The following is a 15858-nucleotide window of genomic DNA, read 5'->3' as shown; positions in this document are numbered from 1 at the left end:
ATCACATAGAAAACCTTGGCATTCTGCTACTAGGCTCTATATTGACAAGCTTTTTAAAACTTCTATGAAATAGGTAGGAGTCCATTGTACTTCTGATAAATTCCAGGGAGCAAAGAGCTTCTGCAATCTTTTTTTGTCAGAATCCAATTGTTTAAAAGCACTTCCTGGTAGGAAATTACTTCTTTAAAGATAAAACTGTAATAGTCATGCTCCGGTTTAAATTATTTCATCCAGTTCTGCTGCCAGTTGATACGTATGCATCACGCCAGTTTTAGAAAACCGGGTTTTGTGGAGAGAAGTAGAGACTGGGAGGACGCACCTCCAGTTAGATGCACCCTTCCATCAAACAGATGCCTCCACCCTAAAAGCATTTAGGAGCTCACAAAAGAGTAAAGGAACTGGCCTTGGGGCAGGTGGAGAGTTTGTTCCATAGGAACAATCTAGGAGCCAGTTGGGCACATGTGGGTGGGATGAGATTGCTCAGATGGAATCTCTCTAAGGGAAAGGGCAGGTTATACTAAAAGCTTTTATTCCTTTGAACTCTTTTGCATTAAACATTAGCCTCTGCCTGTTTGGTTTGCCTGGAGGACAGGAGGTGGGCAGAAGGAATTAAATAAGAGCCCTTCAGAGGGGGCTGCCATCTCTGACTCTGCAGTCATGGTTCACCTTGAAACCTGGTTCTGGATTTTTCTGCAGCTGGTCATGGCAGATGCCTCAGTAGCATTACTTCCTCAGCTGACTCAGCAGCATTCCCAGGGCTCAGCAGGCATAGAGAGTTCTCAAGGTCTTGAGCATTGGAGGGCTCCATGCTATTACTAAGGACAGCAGCTGGGCAATGGCACCACTCAACATCCAGTAGGGGTGAGGCAAGGACCAAAACAGACTTGCAATTCACATACATTACTATCCAGGAAACCAACTGCCCTTCCTCTTTATTAGAGAAAATTGAAGGAATGGAACTTCTCATCCTAAACCTCTTTCCCCAGTCTCAGGTTGGATTCATGGGACCAGAGAGACTATTAGAGCTGGGAAAGATCATAGAACCCACATAGTCTAACCTCTTCTAGAGATGAAGAATGAGCAACCTATGAATAAAATCAGTCACCCAAGGCCAGAGTTGTTATTCTCCTAGTCCTCATTTCATCCTCCTCGTCCTCATTTCATGAGTTTTTTTAACCCATGTGTCTGCTTACAATACCTGTAAAATCAGTGCAGTTTGCCCAATATACCACCAGGAATGACTCTGGGTCCCTCCTCCTGTGGTACCAGCAGCTGTTGAATCCCATAGTTGGGATAATATTGACATGGCACTCAGGAAGCTCCCTAATTCAACCCTGGATGCCCTGTGAATTTCTGCTAATGTCGCATGACGACTTTCCTCTTGGATCTACTGTGATCACTGTGCCTGCTAGCACTCATCATACAGTAGATTGGCTTATTTGGCTTTTCCCTCAGGCCTTCTTGGTGAGGTGTAGGTGTGACTTTGCTATTCTTGACCTGCCCTGAAACATTAACACTTGCATCTTGTAGCTAAAATCATAAGTAACACCAGAGAGACAAATCAGAAATAAACCAAACATAGGCAAGCGAGTCTTCTGTGAATATTGTTATTAACACTGGTTTCTGAAAGTTGTCTTATCTTGCACGTTTATCTGAAGCTTTGGTTTCAAGCATTTCAATCACAACACTCCCAACTGGGGAGTGCCATGACAGTGTGAAGAGAGCTTCAGACGTCAAACATTTCCCAGAACCCGGTATTTACAAAGCTGAAGAAATCAAATGTGGTCGTTGGGCAAAGAACAGTCTTTAAAGTTTTTCATTTGCTTCCTTTCTTGGTGTGTCAGAGTTTATCCCATCATTCAGCAGAATAAGGAGACTTCATCTAAAATAAAAAATGAAAATAATCTTTGAGGAAACTATTGGTTTGCAAATAAATCACTATTTCTTGTGTAAATAAACATCCTCTTTTCTACAAATTACTCCATAATTTTTCTATTACCTAGTTAAAATACTTAAACTAAGTATTTGCAAAAGTAATAGGGGTTGATCAGTCTAAAATAAAAGGTACCTTTCAAGGAGACAGAAAACTATTTTAAGAAAAAGGCCTGTTTATCCACCAAAAATATAATGAGGAAATGGGTGCAAAATGTAGCAAATGTTCAGTTAGACATAAATAACTTAATGATTTAAGGGAACTAACATTGGAATAAGCTATCAAAGGAAAGTGAATTTTTCATCTATGGAAATCTTCAAGAGAAGAATTAAAAGCCAGCCAGATAAAAATTTTTGAGGCTTAGGGTCCCTCCAAATTTCTATTATATTATTCTGATGTATGTTCACTTTCATGTAAATTGGGAGTTTGAACCCATTGACATTATTGGTGGTAAGAGCGAATAGGACTCATCCCAAATAACATTATTGCATTAAAGATTATGACTCAGTTCTCAAAAAGGAGAGCATTATTATGCTATTGACCATTATTCATATATTACTTGATGAAGCTCCTGGTTCTAGAAATGCAAGCCATAATCAAGAAAAGTTGCAATGTGTGATGTTTGCACTGTAAGATAGCAAACTGGGTTTACTAGATAGTAACTAGTAAACTAGATAGTATACTAGGTTTATAAATATTGACCAGTAAATGCTGTTTGCTAAAGTAGAGAGTGTTGGGGAATGAGTGGGCCCGTGGTGCCAGTAGGGATAGTGTGCTTGAGTAGGGTATAGGAATATTTTGCCCTCTGGTGGTTTCTGGTGGAAAGAATGTAAAGCAGTTTAAGTAAGTGAAGGTGTCTGCTTTCCATACCCATAAGATCAGCAACACGCAGGACCATCCAGACACCTTTTGTGTCATGCTCATGAATTTGTTCCAATAAATGTGTTTTCTCCCTACCCAGGCAGTATTTCAGCCCCTTTGATTCCCATATCACCTTTGCATCATTGGAAATGCATTTGAGCAGCAATGGAAAATAAAGGGAACATACTGCAGTTTCGATTGTTGTGGGACTCAGGTTTTCTCTCAGCACCGCATACACACTTGGAGACATGGGAAGAAGGTCTGATGGAGAATGTGGCTCCATTGAATCACTTCGGCTTAAAGAGATAACAAGGTCAATATGGACAAGGATTAGAAAATAATAATAGCTCACGGTGACTTACTGTCAGGAACTCGTTTCTAGGGCTTCATCTATTTGTGACACTGAGTTATCTGATTCATCATTTCATATCAGAACATTCAACTTGCTATGGAATATATGGCATTATAAGGGGAATTTTATAATTTTAGTCACAATAGATTGTGGTAAGGTGCCCTAAAGGCTAGCTTTATGTATAAAAGGAAATGGGACATTGCACATGACAATGCTTTGCTCTCAGTTATGTGTACTCTGCTCTACTTTTAAATCTCTTATAGGAAAGCTTTTTATAAAAAATATTTTACATGTGACTAAGATTACTCACATTGTTGAGATGGGGATAAAAACGGAAGGAACATAACCTTTGCCACCCCTTTCTGTTGGTCTTGAAACTGGAAAAAAGAAGGCACAATGTTGGGGGAAAAATGTCAATATTAATAAAACTGGGGAAAAAAGAGTCTAGAAAAATATTAATGATAAGAGGAAGAGAGATAATACAGTTGTTCGGTGATACACAAAAATGTTTCATTAAATAGGGGACACAATCTATTAGATAAGCATAAAATGTGCAAGAAGAGAAAAACAAATCTCTTGGCAGGCCTAATCTGACTTTGTATATTAATGCCTCTAAACTGTATGGGAAAAGTTGAGAATCAGCTGTATTACCTGTCTTCTGCGTTTCATTTACGTCTGATTATAAGGACTGATTGAGTCATGTTTTGGAGGATATAATAACCCAGTTCTTTTCATTTAAATGGACACCAGTCAGAACCTTATGATTGCAAATGTTTTTGAAGTACAGACATCAGTGTTCCCGAAAGTATCATTGTGCTGTAGTAACAGTCATATGCAAACCTCACCTTGGAAAAATTCCCCAAACTTCTCTGGTATACCATGTTGAAAATTTGTTCCAATTTTCCAACCCTAATTTGTTGCATTGATATTTGTTATTTCATTCGATCAGTTGTTGAAAGTCACTGAGAAGTCACAGGTTTGTTTGCTTTTCTCTTCTTTTGCATTTTTGTTTATTTCAGAGAGCATGAAGTCAGGTGGCTGTGAGTCTGTGAGTGACAACTGTAGGATATTCTGCATGATGGGGCCCAAAGATTTAGTGCTATAGATGAAGATTTCTATGGATTGTATACACTTCCATTAAAGAAACAGAATGATGAATGTACCTTAAAATTACATAGCAATTTAACGAATTTTCTTTTATGTATTCAACAAATATTTACTGAATGCCTGTTTTGGCCAGACATTGGTCTAGGTCCTTAGGATACAACCAGGAAAGGTTGGCTGGGTGAGTGGGGGAGGGAGAGGATGAAGCACAGATCCACAGGTCCCTCCCTAGCAAATGAACAAATACCCTGAGTTGTAAAACTAAAGTATGGTTGAAAATATAAAACTTATAAACCCTGGGGTTCCTTTGTAATATACAGACTTGTTTTACTATTAAAAGCTTCTCATCATTACCCCCTCTTTCTTTTCCTTTCCCCCAGTCATAGACGTGAAGTCTGCACCACTTCTGTCTTACAAAGGAGAAAACTGAAGCTCTCCGAGTGGCCTTGAGAGGCCCCCATGGCCACGGTGAAGTTTAGTTGCAGCTGCTTATTACTCTGCTAGTGTTAGAAAGCCCAGCGGTCCCTTTTCAGGAGCTGCTGACATACCGCTTCATTTCTAAGGCTTTGACCTCCATATGCCCTTAGATCTTACAAACATCAGAGTAAACAAAAAGAGGAACTTCATTTATCATTTACTTTGCTCCAATATGAGGTTGTTTTCCAAAATCTTAAGGAAAAAAAACAAAAACAAAAACAGAAAAACCTAACCTTCGCAAGGCTGAGAGCTGTAGTGTTTACCAAAGGCTTTGTCTTTGGGAATGTCAGGATATAGGTACTTCAGAGGGTTTTCAGGAATGTTTTCGGCCATAATAACTTTGTAGTCTCGCAGGATGTCAGCGAATGGCAGAGCAGACAACCGGCCTTTATTGTAGGGTTCTACAGAGTGGAATCTCACTTCCCCTTGAAAAACAGAAATTGGAGAAATATACAGGTTCCTGTACACAGTCCTTGTGACCATTTTTTCCCTGCCCACATTATCTTCATGCCACTGGAGTGACTTGTCAGTTCATGTCACTTCAATGTCAGACCGTCTGCTGCCTGGACAGTATAGATTGTGCATACGATAGACTTTTTGGAATTCATGGGTACCCTGTTCTGAGACAACTGCAACTACTAATATTCAAGCCCACTGAATACATCACAAATAGATCAACACACCATACACTTCCAAAAACTGAAATCCCAGTAACTAAATTTAAGAAAACTAATTTCACAAGAATAAACATTAGTGAGTATATACCATTTTCAGAATGGTCCACCCAGGTGAAAGTTATTCCTCCGAGATGGCTTTCACTGAATCTTAATAAAAAGGTGCCAGGCATTTTATCCTTTAGCAAGAGCCGTTCCTTCTCTTTGCTAACAAAGCCCATGACATACCTAAAAATAGAAATGCATGATTTTTTCTGATCATTATTGGATTTTCACTTATTGCATTTACAAAGAGCAGACCTACAGTTTGTTTTGAGTGTAATCAAAAGTCATTCTCACCTGAAATACTCATATGTAGATTAATATACATAGTGATATTCCACGAATAAGAAATTGCAACTATTTTTTTCTATGGTACTAAACATGCTTTAGAGAAAAAGAAGTAGAAGAAAACCAATAACAACAGAAAAAAAGAACATAATTCACTCATATGAAAAATATAGCCTGCAACTTACCCATCAATCCAAAGGGGAAGAATGTGTTTCTTAATTAGATCCAATATTGCTTCAAGCCATGTCCAAAAGGTAAATGATTTACCAGGTAAGTGTTCCTATAGGAATAAACAAGCACATTAAGACAATGGTTATTTAAGTAATAATGTTGATATAATAATTTAAGTTCAATTTTTCAACAAAATAATATCCTGAAACTGGACAACACCTTAGTTTCTTTAAAAAACATTCTTGGCCGGGCATGGTGGCTCACGCCTGTAATCCCAGCACTTTGGGAGGCCGAGGTGGGCAGATCAACAGGTCAGGAGATCGAGACCATCCTGGTTAACACGGTGAAACCCCATCTCTGCTAAAAATACCAAAAAAATTAGCTGGGCATGGTGGTGAGTGCCTGTAGTCCCAGCTACTTGGGAGGCTGAGGCAGGAGAATGGCATGAACCCGGGAGGCGACAGAGCGAGACTCCTTCTCAAAAAAAAAAAAAAAAAAATTCTTATCTGTGAATTTCTCAAAACCCCAGGTAGTAATATAGACTTAGGAACATTATATTAAAAAACAAATGTATCTAAATGATGTTTCCCCGACTGTTTGTACCTTGCAGAACTTGGCCCAGGTGAGGTGACCATCACTGTAGCTAGATTGGACTGAAATGAAAGAAAAGAATGAGATTTTTCATTTGACAATGAGATGCTTCAATTTTGTGCTCAATTTAGATATTTTTCCTCTTCCCTTTCAAGCATTTCTTAAGCACCTGTTATGGATTTGCAATGTACTGAGTGCTAGGTACAGTACAAATATAAGACATCATCCTGGCTCCTAAGAAGTTTATTATCTAGATAATAAGCTTTTTGGTGGAGGAGCTAACAATGGCTTTAGAAAGCAGGTGGGTATCTAGGATCTGGATGGGTAGAATATAAATTGTCAGAGGAGACAAACGAGGCCACTCCAGAGAGCAAGAGTAATATAGGGCAAGGCATGATGGACATGGACATGGCTTATACTGGAGACAGGAAGAGCTGCCTAATGTTGGTAAATGAACATTATAAAACAAATTTGTGTAAGTTAGGTGTAGCTAGATTACCAAGAATGTTGCCTATTAAGATGGAAAGAATGGACTAGAAATCTATTAGACAATAAGTAGCCATTGGCTGTTTTGATCCAGAGCAGTGAAAGGACACAAGAGTTTTCATCTAAATTTTTAAGGAACTTATACTCATAAGAATAATTTGATAAAGGTCTGAAAGGATATGGTTGCTATCTATACTACATGCTTAAAAGCTTTACTCACTCTAACAAATATTTATTGAATGCCTACTATTGCTGCTTATGAATTAAATAAGGATCAAAACATGTATTTCCATTAAGTAAATTTTGTGATGTTTTCCGAAATCCTAATTTATTTAAGTACCCATTGATCCAAGAGTAGGTGCAAGTGGCAAGCATCCCAGCACCATGTGAGTCAAGCTTAAATCACACGATTCTACTTCTGCTGCACAAATGGATCTTTGGCCCTAATTTAACTAGAAATGCATATAGATCTAATTTTAACTCTTTTTTTTTTTTTTTGGTGTTAAATATGTTAAACCCTGACTTGTCAAAATACAGCTTTCTTAGAGATTTTTTAGAAAAAGTTTGGATTATAGTTGGTACATGTAGTACCAATGACTCTATTTTGCAAACTTGAGAAATCTCAGTCAAAGCTGTAACTTTCTTGGTATGCAGAATTAAGTATTGCCCAGGTGGTTTAAAATTTCTATTACATTTCCTAGACCTAGTGAAGGAATCAGTCATTTTCCAGTTGGTTTATGTCAGTTGAGACATTCATATGAACGATCATATGGGGCACCATTAAGGCTTCACATCATATTTAGTGGAAATATACCCTGGAGACTGGGGTGGGGAATAGACAGGGAGGGGCTTTAGACCTGGACAGGTCTGGCCTGCGGCTTGGTTCTGCTGTGTACTAGCCATGCAGCTGTGGCAAGTCACTTGACTTCTGCACTCTAATACAGTCACTTATAAAATTGATAGAATAAGGTGAGCCTTGCAGGACTTTCCCGAGGATTAAAAATAATATAACACTTAGCTCTGTGCCTGGCAATATAGTAGGCATTGAATAAATTATGATGATCATCATTATTATTAATAGTAGTAATAGCGTCCCGGTTATTTAAAATGCTTGAGTGCCAAAAACAGAGGCGAATCCTGTCTGTCTACCAGCTCTCACCTGTAAGCTTCTCTGCCAGCATATTGAGTTGATCTGAATTAAGGCCACGACCAACGTACGATGAAAACTGCCAGCTCATCACCTCCAGTAGTTGACTCAGTGTGGCAGGTGGGGGATTATTAAAGAAAACCAAGTTCTGAAATAGAATCATGATGATGATTTGTTAATTATCTTACAGTGGGTAGCTAGTGAGCAGGGCGAGAGAGGTCTCCCCGTCTCCCGACACACATACTAGGAGTGTTGAGTGACCATTAGGTGATGGTCAGGCAGTTGTTAACTGTTTCTCTAAAGTCATAATTGGTCACAGCTGGTGCCAAGGAAAGACCGTGTTCTAATAGAAAACACCTAAAACTGCTCAGCAGCTTCCCAGTAAGATCTCAGGTGTGGGGAGAAGTAACACAAGACCCCTGAAGAATGCCAAGCCCAAATCAAGAGGTCAAGCTGCACACTTGGCTTCTCAAGTTGCCCGCTTGGTCCTCTTCCAAGTTGTACTTTCCTTTCCTTCCTTCTCTTGCTGTTCTAAAGCTTTTAATAAACTTTCACTCCTGCTCTGAAGCTTGCCTTGGTCACTCCTTCTGTCCTATGCTCCTCAGTTGAATTCTTTCTTCTGAGGCAAGAATTGAGGTTGCTGCAGATCCATACACATTCACCACTAATAACAATTACGCTTATGACACTGTAATTCAATATATAGGATTCCTAATTTAAAGTCTTTTGGCCAACCTAAGTAAGTATAAAATATCATCTCATCTCTGTTGTTCTTAAGACTGACATCGTCTTTTCCTAAAAGTCTCCCTGTTCTTTGAGTATAATATAATCAGAGCTCCATCTTTCTTCAGAAGCATCACTTGGCATCTCTTGAACTTTTCCATATCAGTCTACTCATGCAGGTACTTAACACTGTCCAACAAGTAATTTGACAGATACTCTATTCTAAAACAATATTCATCCTAAACAAAACTTATATTATTTAATTGGTTTATCATGGGGTTGGCACAAGTTTTACCTTGACCAGACCAATCATCCCAAAGTGCTAGAAACCGTCAAGTCCCAGGCTAGGGAAGGTGACCCTACAATATTATGATTAACCTCAAATACCTGTTTTATGGACACCATAGTAGTCTTTTCTTATTTGCTCTACGTAAACAAAACAAAACAAAACAAAAAACAGAGAAATGATCTTGCTATGTTGTCCAAGCTGGACTTGAACTTTTGGGCTCAAGAAATTCTCTTGCCTCAGTCTCTCAAGTAGCTGAAACTACAGGTGTGCACCACTGTGCCAAGCTAAATAAGAGAATATTCTGTGTGATCGACTACAAATGAGATTGTGCCAGAAACTGGGTCAACAATAGTGAAACATAAGACTCTGTCACAGATTACTGGAAAACAGATGTGTGAAACTCAAGAAAGGTGTTTCAAGAAGAGGAAAGGAAGAATTCAAAAATCCAATGCGGTGCCTGGAGAAGGCTGTTGTGAACATGAGCTAAACTGGGCTTAGATTAATCATGAAAAAGAACCAATTCAAGAGATTTCAGAAGGCAGGAATAAAAGAGGACACAGCATCCAACAAGGAATGGGCAATAGGAAGAGGAGGAATGAAGAGAAAGAATTTCTCGGGAGATGGTTTTTTTGTGAACCTGAGAATGGTGCCTGGAAAAGTGACCAGAAAGCACAGAATACAATCAAGGCCTAAGGGCTTAGGTTTCAAAGCAGGATAGAATTAAGAGGAGAAACCAGGATTAGTTGTTCAGACTGGTTCTGTAACTAGGCTGTGAATCTGTGTTTTAGGAGCTGTATGTTATCTATAGTTCTAGATTCTCATCCTAGAGCCATGTAAATTTGGGATGATGAGTGTGATGATTTTGGGGACTTTCTTACAGAAGGAGGTTGCTGAAGAAAGCTAAGTGCAGCACTGCTCTGTGAGGCTGGAGGATGGAGAAGTATCCCGTCACTCCTTCTACTCCCCGGAGTTGGAAGAAAGCTGAACAAGTGTTGATCTAATGGAGATCAGCATTTACTCTCAGGGGCATTGGCTGTCCTTCACCTTAAAGACCAGGCCATTTCTCTGATAAGTTCTGCTCTTTTCGGGGCACCCTGCACAGTCTACCTCTCTGCAGTTAATTTGTCTCAGATGCTAGGGCACTTGAGGAGGAGAAGGAGTAGGGCTGAGTCATTTCCTTATTAGAAACATTGAATCAAAGGGGAAGAACAGTAAGCTGATTCATTATGATCTTGTTCTTACTACTGGGATCTAAAGTAGAAGAATTCTTCCCTTTGGAGGGAACATTTGCTCTGAATTAAGAAGAAATGTTGTTATTTACATCTGACCTATTTTCTCTAGACCTTAGTGGTTTCCAGGACAACACACTGAGGTTTTGAAGGAGGGGTGCAAGGGGAAGTGCTGACTCATCTTTTTTGTCACTCCCTTCCCTGGTTGTCTTATAAGAGCGTCTATTCACGGCTTGCTTTGTGACTTGAGGCCAATTTTGGGCCAGTGTTACAACCACCAGATGGCATTAAATCCCAGCTTGAGCCTAGGATGGATGAAATCTGCAATCGACTTGAAAATGCGTGCTGTCAGAATAATACAATTGGGCAAGATTGATGAATATTCTAATTACTTACTTGGAAACCAATTCTCTACCTTCATAGAAGAGACTATATGGACAAGGTGGGACCAGAGCAGCTGAGGAGGTAAGAAGTTTCCTTCAGCTTAGTTAACAGAGACATAGGATGGCCCTGGAACTCTCTGGTACGTACATAGTTTGGAGCTGACCAGACCCTCAGAAATAATAAATACCTGTCTGTTACTTTTGCTGGCAGAACTCTCTCAGGGACCACATACATCAGAACATACTACTTTAAATATGACATGAGAGGAAACACACAACTAGAAATAAAGCAACTCTCACCCCACACCCCACCGGCATACATATGTTTTGATGCAGATGTGTTTCTTGGCAATAAAACAAATCAAATAGAATTAAAGAAGGTGAGGTAGAAATAGAGTCTACCTGGGAATCGTTGGTTGACACATTGTACCAAATGATGGATGCCCAAGCATTAGGTAATTGACTGACGTTGGAAATCATCACCACAGGCAATGAGCTGGTCTGGTTTGGGGGAAAAAGAGCATAGTTATTACAGGTAGTCCCACCTTACATTGATCTTATGCTTGACCCTCGCCTGTAAAGGGCCAATCTCAAGCCAGTCCCACGCCTCCGGTCCTGATGTCCCTGCTGCCCTGGTCACTGAAATGACTTGTGAAGGCCATGGAACTTTCTGAGCATGCATGAGTAAGGGCACAGAGAGGAAAGAGCAGGAATCCTTTCAGAGTGCTCAGTCAGGCAGCTTCCCAGTATCTCCCCTGACATCGTGGACATGTTCATACTTTTTAAATGTCACCCGCTGCCTCAAGTGCAATATATTAGAGAGTCTTTTGAATTAGCAACAATCTTCTTTATAAGTTAAAGAATCTATTTTAAGTTTTTCTCTGGAATGAATCGGTATCTTCAAATTACGACCTAACACCCAATTAACGTAAACACTGGAAGTGGGAGGTTTCTATTGTAAAAGTAGGAGATGTAAGCTATGGGTGATAGAGCCGTCTGTGCTATTGTTACAGAACTAACTCAATTTAGTATTCTTGGTACCGTGGTTTTCTACTTTATGAAATAAACAGGCTTTTACAAATTAGCCTGGGAAACTAATCAACTTATAGTAGTCTTTCCCCAACAACAGACATTAGATTCCTATAGATGGTAAAATACCCATTTGAGGAAATTTAACAACTCATAAAAACAGAGGTTTAGGGAAAGGAGATGAGGAAGGAATTTATGAAAGATTTTAAAAACATATTACCATCATTAAGATAAAAGAGCAAAGGCAGAATTCTAAAAGAATGTACTCCACAATAGGATCATATTCAGGGTGTGTGAGATTGTGTTTGTTCATTCATGCACTCGTTCATTCATAGTGTTCTGCCCTCAAGGAGCACATAGTCAATTAATGCTCAATTTAATCCCAAAAGTTTCTTTATTCTTTCTTTTAGTGGTGATTGTTTTACGAGGATCAAAGCAACGTACTGTAATGTTCCTATTATTTGTCTTTGTTCATTATGTTAGAGAAATCTTCTGTGAGTTTTTATGTACAAGTTAAAATTTTGAAAATATATTACTACAAAAAAATATATCACTACATGACATAAGTTCAAGGATACTTATTCCTCTTTAGACTTTCCACTGAGTGTTCATGACTCAGGAAATCCCAGAAAACCAAACAAAGAAGAACCTGAGCAACAAATTATTTAATGTATATAAAGTTCATAATACCCTTGAACTTTTTATTTTATTTTATTTTATTATTTGTTTATTTATTTTTCTGAGACTGGGTCTCACTCTGTCACCCAGGCTGGAGTGCAGTGGCATGATCACCACTCACTGCAGCCTCCACCTCCTGGGCTCAATTGATCCTCCTGCGTCTGCCTCCTGAGTAGCTGGGACTACAGGCATGTGCCACCACACCCAGCAAACTTTTGTATTTTTAGTAGAGATGGGAGGTTTTGCACTGTTGCCCAGGCTGGTCTCAAATTCCGGGGCTCAAGCAATCCACCCACCTTGGCCTACCAAAGTGCTGGGATTACAGGTGTGAGTCACAGCACCCAGCTACCCACAAGCTTTTATCATATATATTTAACCAAATTATTATGTTAACTAGTGAATATTTGACATATTGATTTTCTAAATTAAAACAAAAGTAATGAATAGGGAATGTACTAAAACCTAGAAAAAACCAAACTTACATCTATTAATGCTGATCAATTCCTGCAAATACCATGAGTAAATGGTGTATGTTCTTGAAACACCTACCTCCAAATCTATGGTCAGACCATAGAGGCAGATCTGTGTTTCAAAGGTTATGGAATGAAGTTCTTCAGTCACCATGTGACAGCCCTAAGGGAGAAAGAAATAAATTGTTACCTCACAAATGCATACTCACTATCTAATAGAAGACTTGTTTCTATATAAATTAATACATTTATCAATAAATTAATAAAGTAAATGCCCCCAAGCCATCTCTACTATTGAACATTCCCTCTTATTGATTTAAAAGTTATATACAGTTTGGAAAATCTTCATTTCCCCAAACAGAATGATTTTAAGTCTTCAAAACAAGATAATTTCTGGCTTTAAAAATTCTAGCATAGTTTTTTTCCATTGAAATTTAGACAAGTTGTTCCTTATTTTAATATTTGAAAACTGGTCCTTTCAAGTTACCAAATGTTAATAAAAGCAATCTATATATGCATAAGTATACAGATACAAGTCTTAGTGTCACAATGAATCTGTTTAAAAAGAATGCAAGACCTCCTTCTGGTTTAACATGGTAGGTGGAGTATACGTATTTTCCTCTGTTCCCTCCAGACACTCCAATAAGGTAATAACTGGAGTTTTATTCACTTTCCAATAAAGTAAAACTGTAATCTAGATCCCTGAATGAAAAGTAGGGGAGTGTAGAGTGAGGGTAGAAGAAAGAACACAGGGGTTGAAAGCACTGAGCACCCTGAGGCTGCAGAAAAGAAGACTGCAGACCAGGATGTGCTGTAAGAGCCCCAGCTCAGGCAGTGAAGTCTCCACCCCTCCAGACCTGGGCACAGGAGGGAGGTTTGCTCTTTGGAGCAGATGAGTCAGAGTAATTAGAGAGGCTCTCTACATTCTGGGAACAAGGTCAAGCTGCAGTCAGGGGTTAGGTGCTGTGTGTGCTAAAGAGAGGAAGGTCCTGTGAAAATGTACAGTGAAGCCCATGTTTGCCCCTTCTCCGACACCTAGAGCCAGGCTTAAAAGCTCCTGGAAAGGTATCTGGGAAGTTTGCCAGACCAAGGGAGGTAACATACAGATGCTGCCTTCTACACCCACCACCGTCCCCCAACAACCCATTGAAACAGCCAGATTCTAATAATCACCCTAGGTCTACAGTTCCCAGCATGCACATAGAGTTTTCAGGCAGTTTTTCAGTGCCCTTCTCTTAATGATTAACAGCAAGCTAATGATCATCAGGCATTTGACAAACCCTCTCACATGAAATGAAAATGCAAAAACAAAAAACTCAGAGGAAAAGCAAAATGTAAAAAAAAAAAAAAAAAAGCAGAAGAAGAGTAAAAAAACAGTGAAAAAAGTCTACTGTATTCAGCTCAGTTTATTCAATAAATATATGGCATGTTGAAGGGGCCTCAACCATTTGTAATGAGAAGATAATGCTTAGATACTGATTTGAACAAACCAACTGTCAAAAGGCCTTTTTTGAGACAATGGAGGAATTTGAACAAAAAATAGGATTTTATTAAGTCAGGATTAAAAAAATGTTATTTTGTTTTTTGCGATAAGGGTAGTGTGGTTAGGTTTAAACATTTCTTATATTCTAAAGATTCCTGCTGAAGTATCTACATTATACTGTACTATCTAGAATTTGAGAACTCCAGGAAAAATGTATGTATTGTTGAAGTTAGGTGATGCTTAAATCCATTCATTGTATTTTCCCTCTATTTCTGTATATATTTGAAAATGGACATTAAAACACTTTTTAAAAACTATATAAAACAAATATTACATCAGTGAAACAAGAATAGAATATTATTGTAAGAAACATTCCAAAAAGAATAAAGAACCACTTAAAAAGAACAAAACCACTTAAAATATAATAAGAGAAATAGACAAGTCAGTAAAAAGATTGGACAGAGTACAGGAAATTTCCCAGAATGTAAAACAAACAAAAAAACCCCACAAAGATGTCAAAAATAGAATAGAAAAGATAGCAAATAAAGAATTATACATGAACTGCAACAACAAACTAACACAAGTTCCAGAAAGAGAACAGAGAAAATGGAGCAGAGAAAATATCAAAGACATAAACAAATTGTAACTCTTATACCACTTATGCAATTGCTACAATCACTTTGGAGAACAATTCCTCAGTGTCTAGAAAAGTAGAAGATGCACATTACCTATACATAACAATTCTTGTTGAATCATCTGATTCTGACCCATCTGCTACCAAATATATATAAGTCAAAGATTTTTTACACTCGTATTAAAAAAAGACATGTAGAAGAATGTTAATTGAAGAATGTTTATAGTAGAACTGCTTATAATGATAAAATGATTCATCAATAGGAGAAGAGCTAGCTATACTGTGTATATTTATAGAGCAAAAAGCTATACAGCGTTGGAATAAATGATCCACAGCAACATGAATCAATGTAGGAATGAGTCTCAGAAAATATTTTGTTGAGCAAGAAAAGCAAGTTGTGATAAAATATATATATAAGGATGCCATTTATGTAAAATCCGAATTTATAATACAGAATAATATAAAGTATATAGAAACACATTCATTCATAGAAAAAGTATAAAGGCATTCTTGAAAACAATAAACATCAAAATTCAAGACAATGGTTTTTGGGAGGTGGGTGGGTACAGAGAAGAAACGGATTAAAGGTGGGGGGTGGGGTACCAGGTGTCTTCAACTATATTTGCAAAGTTTGAATTTTTAAGCTGTTTGATGGGTGTTCATGCTATTATTCTTTATGTTTTTACGTGTTTTCAATAGTCTATAAAAATGAAGAATACGACAAAACTTTTCAAACTAAAGGACGTGAGTGTTCAAATTGGAAGGACCCATGAATGGCTGGCACAATAAATAAATGAAGAGCCGAACCGAAACT

General features: G+C 38.3%; 1 protein-coding gene across 4 annotated transcripts in view; it reads right to left on the bottom strand.

The window, feature by feature from the left end:
* Positions 1–1591: 1591 nt before the first annotated feature.
* The window catches only part of STAT4 (signal transducer and activator of transcription 4), a 152521-nt gene continuing 138254 nt past the window's right edge, over positions 1592–15858 (bottom strand). For all 4 annotated transcript variants that reach the window (XM_011974214.1, XM_011974215.1, XM_011974217.1 and 1 more), the window contains 10 exons: positions 13007–13090; positions 11153–11251; positions 8139–8274; positions 6506–6555; positions 5917–6011; positions 5493–5629; positions 4961–5152; positions 3457–3523; positions 2982–3090; positions 1592–1882 (listed from right to left, as the gene is read on the bottom strand). In XM_011974214.1, the coding sequence (XP_011829604.1) occupies positions 1856–1882; positions 2982–3090; positions 3457–3523; positions 4961–5152; positions 5493–5629; positions 5917–6011; positions 6506–6555; positions 8139–8274; positions 11153–11251; positions 13007–13090 (996 nt within the window). In that variant the 3' untranslated portion in view covers positions 1592–1855. The remainder of the gene's footprint in view (positions 1883–2981; positions 3091–3456; positions 3524–4960; positions 5153–5492; positions 5630–5916; positions 6012–6505; positions 6556–8138; positions 8275–11152; positions 11252–13006; positions 13091–15858) is intronic.

This window comes from Mandrillus leucophaeus, unplaced genomic scaffold (assembly GCF_000951045.1).
Source record: "Mandrillus leucophaeus isolate KB7577 unplaced genomic scaffold, Mleu.le_1.0 Scaffold143, whole genome shotgun sequence".
Taxonomy (NCBI): Eukaryota; Metazoa; Chordata; class Mammalia; order Primates; family Cercopithecidae; genus Mandrillus; species Mandrillus leucophaeus.
This window is presented reverse-complemented; position numbering and strand designations above follow the sequence as displayed.